At 49.9% G+C, this 9,107-nt stretch overlaps 1 protein-coding gene across 8 annotated transcripts in view; it reads right to left on the bottom strand.

Moving 5' to 3' along the window:
• The window catches only part of KIRREL1 (kirre like nephrin family adhesion molecule 1), a 115,604-nt gene extending 108,718 nt beyond the window's left edge, over positions 1-6,886 (bottom strand). For 3 of the 8 annotated variants that reach the window (XM_019751285.2, XM_019751282.2, XM_074318558.1), the window contains exon 1: positions 6,625-6,883. In XM_019751285.2, the coding sequence (XP_019606844.1) occupies positions 6,625-6,676 (52 nt within the window). In that variant the 5' untranslated portion in view covers positions 6,677-6,883. Of the gene's footprint in view, positions 1-6,269; positions 6,422-6,624 lie in introns of all 8 variants that reach the window. The other 5 variants (XM_074318560.1, XM_074318556.1, XM_074318557.1 and 2 more) reach the window with 5 other exon arrangements.
• Between the last annotated feature and the right edge of the window lie 2,221 nt (positions 6,887-9,107).

Here is a 9,107-nt window from a genome sequence, read left to right on the forward strand (position 1 = left end):
TTGTTAAATGGTCTCAAGGACAACAGAGAAGAATGAGGCATCAGTCCTTGGAGAAACAGACGTTAATAAAAGTTGCTGGAGAGAGAGAGACTGTGGAGGGAAGAAGAAATTGGAAGTTTGGAGAGAGCTGATGGGAGGGAGAGAGTGAGATGGAAAAAGAAAGAAAAATGTGATCATTGGCAATGTCTGGGAGCTAGAGCAGCTTTCATTCTAGGTGCCCAAAGAACTGAATCAGGTTCGCATTGCCTGAATCGGGGGCAGGAAGGTATAAGAGCTAGACTGCAGGTTGGCAAGGGACCCACAGTCACAGAATGGGAAACCCAAGGATTCTGACTTCCTTAATCTTATAGTGTGTGCATCCATCAGAGGGGATACAGAGCATGTAAGACAAGACAAAAAGTAGTGCCTTCAAAGACTAAGGATGCCATAGCTAGAAGGAAAATGGTACACAGACACATGGCAAGGCTGTACACCAAAGCTCTGGTGAATGGAAGGACTGGGGTAAAGTTCGAGATATTTGTCCACATGTGTATGGGGGTGAGAAATGCTATGTGTGCTAATGCACATGAGGGCATATGTGAATCTATGCACCTGCCTGTGGGCACCCATGCTGGACAGACTGCACCTGCAGACTTGCATGCAGCAGTGGTGTGGAAGACATGTCCATGCCAGTCTTAAGGAGTTTCCTTCTGGGAATCACTCCCATTCCCAACTCCAACTTCCCAGCTTAGGTTCTAGTCCTAGCTGTCACTTACTAGCTATATCATCTTGGACAATCTGCTTAACTTCTTTGGGTCTCTCTTCATCCATCTATAAAATGGAGATAACGCCTACCTTTAACAGATTATTGTGAGTATTAAACTAGTTACTAACACCTGCAAAACACAAAGCTGGCCTTCCACGGCCCGCCACGAATGTGTGACTTTCTCCCTCACTTGGAATGAGCCCAATCTCTTTCCTGACTCCTGAGACTGCCTCTCCTTGGCTTCACATTTCAGGACAAAGACACGGCTACTTCTTTCTCCTTCATTGCTGACCACCAACCCCTAGACCTCTAGCCTTTTCCAGGTTAAAGCCTCCTCTAGGAGATCGCCCAGTAAAATGGTCGGGAGGCCATCGGAAAGGACCAGACAGGAGCTGGGAGGTCAGGAGCTTTCTCAGCTCTGGACGCTGATGGCTTTCTCAGCTCTCTGGATGCTGGACTTTCGTCACCCTCACTGGAAACAGCCCCCAGATATTGATATTGGAACAATTAAGGAATTTGCCCCTAGCCCCTCCTTCCAGCCCAACTTCCACCTCTTAGCCTCTTTAGGTCTCTGTTTTCTCAACTATTAAATGGTGAAATAACTACTCTGCCTACATCATAGGTTGGTCTATTAAATGAGATAATACGTGCAAAAATTGCTAAACTTGGAAAGCACTTTACAAAGTTAAGACTTGAAAGGGGTCTGAGGCATCACAAACCTCTTCCTGACAGACAAGGGGCAGTATGTACAGTTTTCCACCCCCAATGAATGAAACACATAATTATCAAAGCAAGGCACAGAGATGGATGAGGACTAGGTGCCCTGGGCTGAGCCTTGGGGAAGAAGGTGAGCTAGACACTTGGAGGAGCCTGTCTGCTGTTGTGGGGCACAGGAGAAGGATGAAGTCCTTCTCTTCCCTGCAGAGCTGCCTGGCTCTACATATGAGGCACTGCAGGTGCTGTGACTGTGCAGGGAAGGTTGCCTTGCAGAGTCTGGGCTTTGTAGTGAGACAAAGGGTTTAAATCTGGGATCTAACACCCCAGGTATGGCCTTGAACGAGTTAATTAAACTCAGCTTTGGTTTCCTCATCTATAAAAGGGGGGTAACACTAACTCCAGGAGGTCCTTAAAAAGAATAAGGAATAATAAATATGAAAAGCACATAGTAGGAATTCAATAAAAAGTCGTTTTGATGCTTTGATATGGAGCCTACCTGTACAATCACTTTTTACTACCCTAGGCCAAAGCAGGACCGCCCATATCAGATTGGAATAGGCCAGCCAACACCCCAGCCTCCTCGTCTGTGAGGGACTGGGTTGGTTTGGAAGCTGACTATCCTGGCATTCTCCCCAGGCCCCCACTCAGCGCTTCACCTCTGTAGAACTCTGGACTTCTCCAGGAGTTGGCCTTGCATGGAAGTTCCCAAATTTGTAGTTCATGGACCTATAAGGAAGGCTGTGTTTAATATTAGTAACAAACTTTACTTGAGAATCTTTTCATTTGCCAAGTAAAGCCTTTTTTTAAAAAAAGCCACTTATGAGCACTGCCATATGATCAAAGAAAAACCATTCAACAATAATGTAGAAGGACAGAATTCCAGAAAAAAGATTGTTTTAAACATCTGAATGAGTTCATCTTTAGGAGATAGTCATTCCCTTTTTCTCCTAATTCTCATTCTGCTATGGACCAGGAAAAACCCTGTCCTAGCATCCATCCCTGCTAGTATGTGGTATTCCTGGCAAAGGGGAAGGGGTGCAAGGCAGGCTTTGAGGTCAGCAAGATATTTAATCTGTCTAAACCTCAATTTCTCATCCATGAAATGGAGATAATTATAGAGCTGATCTCAGGAGATTGTTGTATTGATGAAATTAAATAATGCAGATAAAGTAGTTAGTACAGGGCTCAATAAATGATCCATAATATTTCCAGACTGAAATGCTGCCATCGGGCTACTGTGCCTCCTTATTTCTCTCAAGAGCCCTGGTTCCTTCTCACCAGAATGCCAACCTCTTCCACTTGGCTCTCTTCCAAATTCCCTCCCCAGACCTTTTTGGAGTCCTGCAGGGGGAAACTGGTCAAATTTCCCCTTGTGGGTCCACCACAACCCTGTCCTCTCCATGAGAGATACAAGAGGAGGGACTGGGGCCCAGGATCAAGAATCTGGGCAGCTGGAGCAAGAAAACAAAAAAAGGGAGCATAAAGAAGAGCTGGAAAGAAGGCACAGCCAACTCGACTGCCTATGCATTTGTGTGTGGTCACAAAGTCATAACAGGAGCGTTACTGAGCACTTCTTTCTATGCTAGACACTCTTCCACACACTTAAATGAATTCACACATTTAATTGCCATTGCAAGGTATTATTTCTATCCTCACTTTACAGATGAGCAGACCGAGGCACAGAGAAGGCACATAACTTGTTCAAGCTGAACAGACTACCAAGTGGCCAGAGGTGGGGTTTAACCAGGGAGCTGTGATTTAATCACAATTTAATACTGCCTCCTTCTAATATTGTAGCACTCTCATCAAATCAATCAATTGACCAGATATTTAATGGCACTTACCACATGTGTAGCACTGTATCAGAAACTGGAAGGACAATAAAGAAATTAAGACTTGGTCCCCAAGGATATAGAGGGCCTTGAGGAGCTTCCATCGGAGTCTGTAGTTCTCAGGGCCAGTGGCTTGGGACCAGCGGCTGGCTCTCCACACCACACTGGAGAACGGAGGCGGTGTGAGACAACCAGCCATGCAGCCATGGTGAAAAGCAGAGGGGGAGGCCTAGAGGCCTCCATGTCCACCTGATCCAGGTCCTCAGCGTCCAGGGCTGTGGCCAGAGGTAACACTAGGCACTGAATACTAGGGTCACACCCTCCCTTTAGGTCTAAGTGAGTGGAAGATGGAATCTAATCAAAGTCAAGGAGCGGGGAACCTGGTATCCTGATTTCTGCCTTGTCTCCTCCTGCCTCTTCCTCACCCTCAAAGCGGACTCTGGGCTGGGCAGGCAGAAGTGGGACATCTGAAGTGTGTATGTCTGTGTAGTGTGGGGAGGGGAGACTCAATTCCCAACTACTCTTCCTTCCAGACTCTGCCAGGAAGTAGCTGTGTTCAGGGAGTTGAATACTGGGAATTTAGGCCTTCACACCTCTCCTCTTTACTCCTCACCCCTCCCCCTCTGCCAGTCTGTAGCAGGGTTACCTAAGGGACCTCTGGGGACTAGAGGGACAGATTTTTCTCCCACCTCTACCTCCACCTCCCATCCTGAGCCAGCCCGTCATCTCACATTGCCCTGATTAGCTATAATCTTTCTTTTTCAATTTCTATTCTCTGAGACTGGGGAGTGAGAAAACATCCCAGAAAATGAATAAATATTTCAATTTTCAGCACAATCAGTATGAGGAGCTGGCGCATGATGGAAATGGGGGTAAGGATAATGGTTTTCATTTAGATAAGATACAGAAAATTATTTAGTGAAAAATGAAGATTGATGAAGCCCACTGAAATTCTTTAAAATGCGATGATTTCTCTGCCTATGCTGAATCTCTCTTTTCTCTCCTCTCTGCCCCCCTCAGTTCAATTGCCTTCTCCTGCCACCTTCTCCTGATTTCCCACCTCCATCCCTCAACCCCCTAGCAATCCCCCGTTTCCTCTCATTGCCCAGAGTCCCTGGATGGAAGGTAAGAAGAGGAGCTCCTACAACCTCCCCACCACCTCCTGAGTGTCCCAGTCTCCCCAAGTCCCCACACTTTCCCTCCCTGCCTCCATCCCAGTCCTTGTTCAGCTTCTCAGAACACTGAGCAGTGATTTCCTCTCCCCTCTGGGCTATTCTCTCCCTTTCTTTTCTTTGGTATTCCCCCCTCACCCCCACCAAATACTTTTGCACACTTTCATCAGGTCTAGCTTTTACCCTCGTTCCAGCCAGGGACCTGGGAGCTCAGCTAACCCCTAATCCCCCCCCCCTTTCCAAAGGGAGAAAAGCACACAACACACTTCTCTCTTTCTGACCATTCTTCTCTCCGATTCAATCCACATGTCTCTCCTGTTTGCTAACTGCAGCTTTTGTTCCTTGAAGCTCATTCATATCCATGTTGCTGAAATGTTAGGGCTGCTGGAGAGGGGCAGACATAAGCTTGCCCCCAACACATACCAATACTGACCCAGCTGCCCCCTCCCCCCTCACACCCCCTTTCCTCCTCCCTAACAGCCTGACTGAACAAAGTCAGAACTTAAGTCATCTTTCCAACTCTGCCAAGTGGCTGGCTTGGCCTGCCAACCCCAGGACCAGGCCTCCTTTCCCCCAGCACCAATTCCCACTGAACTCACGCCATCAATGTGTGCCCTATATCTTAAATGTAGGGGGTGGGGGGCATGAGTGCCCTAAGGGGAAAGATGGATCAAAACCCATCCCCACCAACTCAGCCAGGCTTTTCGTTTGGAGCTGGGGAGGGGCGCCACAAGGAAAGGAGCACAATAAACACACACCTATAAGCCCAGGAAGGGAACTGAGAGCAGGGCAATGAGTGATGGTGTGTTCTATCCAAGCTGACTTCCCTCTTCCCAGATCCCCACCCCACCCCAAAGAGAGACCACCTCCTCCATTTTGTAGTCGGTACATCTCCAAAGGTGTCTGCCTATATGAATGTGTGTTCAAGTTTCTTTGTTTGCTGGACGGCTGGTGGCTATAGAAGGTTTTCAGTGTGTGTGTGCGCGTGTGTGTGCGCGCGTTGTCCTTGTAAATGTCCGCCTGCATGCATGTACTGTGTTTGAGTTTTGATGTGTCTGGGTGCATGAATGTGCAAGCATGAACGGATATGGAGAGGAATCTGTCTTCCTTAGATATGTCAGTGTCTTTGTATATGTGTCTGTCTCAGTGTGAGGGATGCTTGTGGGTATGTCTGTCTTGGTAGGTGAATAGTCTGTTTCAGTGTCTATGATTATTTTTTGGTGTTTGTGTATACGCAATTTCTGTATCAGCTCCATTTGGGGGGGGGGGTGGCTAGCTCAGCAGTATTAAATCTTCCTTAGAGTCAGACCCATAAGGCAAGAATCCACTCCCACAGACTGCCCAGTCCTGGCTGGAGTCTGGGCCCTTTATTTCCCCTTCCCTCCCCCACCCCCAGGCCTGCCTGATGAGGATACACTAACCTTCTCTTTCTCAACCTCTCCCTCAGCTCCCTGCCTCACCTCTGCCAGTTCTAAATAAGCTCCCGACATCAGCACTTTCCGGACCCAAAGTGGGATGTTAACCCCCGCCCCCCAAGTGGCCCCCTGAATATCAAGCCCTCCTGAAACTGCCTTTGGAACTCCACTCCCCTCCAGCAGGCGTGAGTTTCAAATCCCCTCCAGGAGCCCCGAGGCACCCCTCCTTTCCTCTGAAGGGGCAGCCCCAGGCAGTCTGGAGCAGAGGCTGTGACTGGGTCCCCCGAAGGGCTAGGCTGAAGTAGGGGGATTTCCTTAGCAACACCTTACCGAGCCTGGGTCCCTAGTTTTCCGCGCACCTCCCACCCCCCAAATCTGAAATCCCAACCTCTTCCAAGACTTCCCCTCAGGCAGGACCCAGGCGTCCGGCTCCCGGCCTCGGAGGGTGGAGGTAGGTAGGGCTGCCAGACGCTCCGGAAAAGACTTTGAGCGTTCGGGTCTCTTCTTTCCTCCATTCTCCCGCGCAGCCAGAGGACGCAACTTGGGCAAATCAACGGAAAACTCATTCTCTATAGCCCGCTTTACTCCGCGCCCGCGCCCCCAAGGCTCCGCGCCGGTACGCAGCCCCCGCCTCGTGGCGTTCCGACCCTGGGGACCCGCCGCCGGCTGCTCGCCCCCCAGCGGGGCGCGGTCCCCCAGCCCCCGGGTGGGAGCCGAGTTCGGGGCGGGCCTGGAGCCCTTACCTTGGGAGAAAGTATCAGAGAGAGTGAGGATCCATACGAGGAGGCTCAGCATGCTGTCCGTCCGCCGTGCGCCCGCCCGCGGCTGGGCCGGGAGTTGGCGAGGGAGCCCGAGGAGCGGGCTGGGGAGGAGGAGCCCGGGCCGCCCCCGCCCGCTCCCGCCCCTGCACACACGCGCGCACACGCACACACTCGCGCGCACAAACTCACTTCCCTTCCCTCCGCTCTTTTTATCTATCTTTCCTCCCAGTCCGGTTCCTCGCTCTCTCCCCCGCCCCTCTCCCTCTTGCTCTCTTCTCTCCTCCCCCTCACCCTTTTATTATTTCTGGTCTCAAGCTTTATCTCTCTGGATCTCTTTCATCTCTGCTCTCCCTTTCTCTTCCCTTCTCCTTCCCTTGCTCCTTCCTTCCCCCCTCCTTTTGACGTCTACTCTTTCTCTACAGCCCTCCCCCTACCCCCCCCCCCACGCGCGCGCACACACTCTCTGGAACGGAGATGGAAAAAGACCAAAGAGAAAAAGGGGTCGAGGGCAAAGGCAAAGGGGGTAACGAGCGTGACAATCGCGGGCGCTGGGGCAGGGACGGCTGGACCCTTGCCCACCAGCGCCTCCCTCCCATTTTATATTCACATTCTTGGTCCCGGGCTACCGAACTACGCAGTGGATTGGGGAGGCGGGGCATGGACTGAGGACAAGCCTCTAGCCCAGCGGAGGAGCGTGATGGGGTGTGTGAGTGTATCTCTGTCTTTGGGTGTGTGTAAGTGTGTCGGGGAGGGAGGCAAACAGTTCATGGAATAAAAAAGCATAACATCCTTTTGTTTTCCTTGTTAATCCCATACCCCAAATCTAACCCCTACGTTCCCCAAACTGGGAATTCTCAATTGACTACTGAATGATTGGGGATAATACATTTCTCTCCCCCCCCCCCGCCCCCTACAAAACCCAGAGCTGCAGAATCTGCTTCCTGGACCCGCCTGGAGTCCCTGCCAGGGGGCCTCCCCAGCATACAGCGAAGCCAGACTAAGTGTTGGAGTCCTCTTCTGGCCCTGACTGGGGGAGAGGTACAGTTGACTCCTTCCTTCATCCAGGACATCTACCCATCCAGGAGAACGTAGCCAATTCCATCCACGGCTTTGAAGGGCCAAAGAGGGCAGCCACAGGAGGATCTCCAAGCAGGAAGGATTTTGAGATCCTTTGGGGCTGAGAGATATAGGTACTGGGAAGGGAGGGGATTCCTGGTGCGAGTAACGCATTCAGTACTGGTCCCTTCCTTGCTAGGAGCCCAGCTTGGCTCCCAGCCTGTAACCAGATGCTTCTTCTCCCAGGGTTGCTCGGGGTGCCAGGACGTCTGGGTTCTGGGGAATGAGTTGAGGAGAAATAACAGGAATTGCACAACTTTATAGTACTGTGTTGGTCTAGAGAGGTCTCCACTTCTTTCCTCGCAGATTGTAGGTCTCCTGGGTCCCTAACACTACCTGCCAAGATTTCTCAATTTCGGCCCCTGTGAGGCAGCACGTGGCTCTCTGGTGCCCTCTGCTGGTGTGGGGTGAACACAGCTCTTCCACGGATCCTCACACCAAACTGAACGGCCCAGACACGTCCACACACAAGTGGACGACACAGAAGCACGGGCAGAAAAACACACAAGCTCATATTTCTAAGCATGTTACGCACAGACCCAGAGAGTCCTTCATATGTTCAAAAACATGGCAAAAAGTTTAAAAATAAAGAGCCGTACCTAACCCAGAGAAATAGGAATATAATCACAAATACAGCCACGCATCAATGTGCATATACATAAAGGATTTTCATTTACTTATTCATTAATCATGCATTGCCCAAATGTTTCTTCAGTGCCTGTTTATCTTTCAGTCACAATCCTAGGCCTTGGAGATAAGTACTGGGCAAAAAATTGACAAATCTCTCCCTCATACTGTTCCATTCTGGAGGGGATTAAGAGGCAGTAGAAAAACATAAAATACACCACGTTGTAGTAAATGCTTTTAAACAAATAAAGCATGATAAATGAGTAGGGAATGGAAGGGAGGGCAAAATTGCTCTTCTTATAGGTAGTCAGGGAACGTTGCTCTGCTAAAGTAACATTTGAGCAGACACCTGAAGGAACTGAGGGATTCAGGTATTGGGGCTTCTGAGGGGAGAATGTAACCAGTAGATGGTAACAACAAGTGCAAAGGCCCTGATGTAGTGCTGTTTTTGGAGTACCAGTGAGGCAGCCTTTTCTCCTTTTCACTCTGCCTGAAGGTGCATGAAAAGGAGGCCCATGGTGCTAGTGACTGGGGAGAATTTTAAGAAAAAGTTCAGAAGCGAGAGAAGAGAATATTCTTAGCTTAGTGCTTCTTGCCCGCCTTCCAGCTTCTAGTATTCAGGTTTGATGGTTATTTTCAGTGTGAGGAGGGGTTGCCTTATCAAAGCTTTCACTGCCCCTTATGCCTCTTATCTCACCTCCAAACTCTAGTAACAGAGGAAC

This window comes from Rhinolophus sinicus, linkage group LG14 (genome assembly GCF_036562045.2).
Source record: "Rhinolophus sinicus isolate RSC01 linkage group LG14, ASM3656204v1, whole genome shotgun sequence".
Lineage (NCBI taxonomy): Eukaryota > Metazoa > Chordata > Mammalia > Chiroptera > Rhinolophidae > Rhinolophus > Rhinolophus sinicus.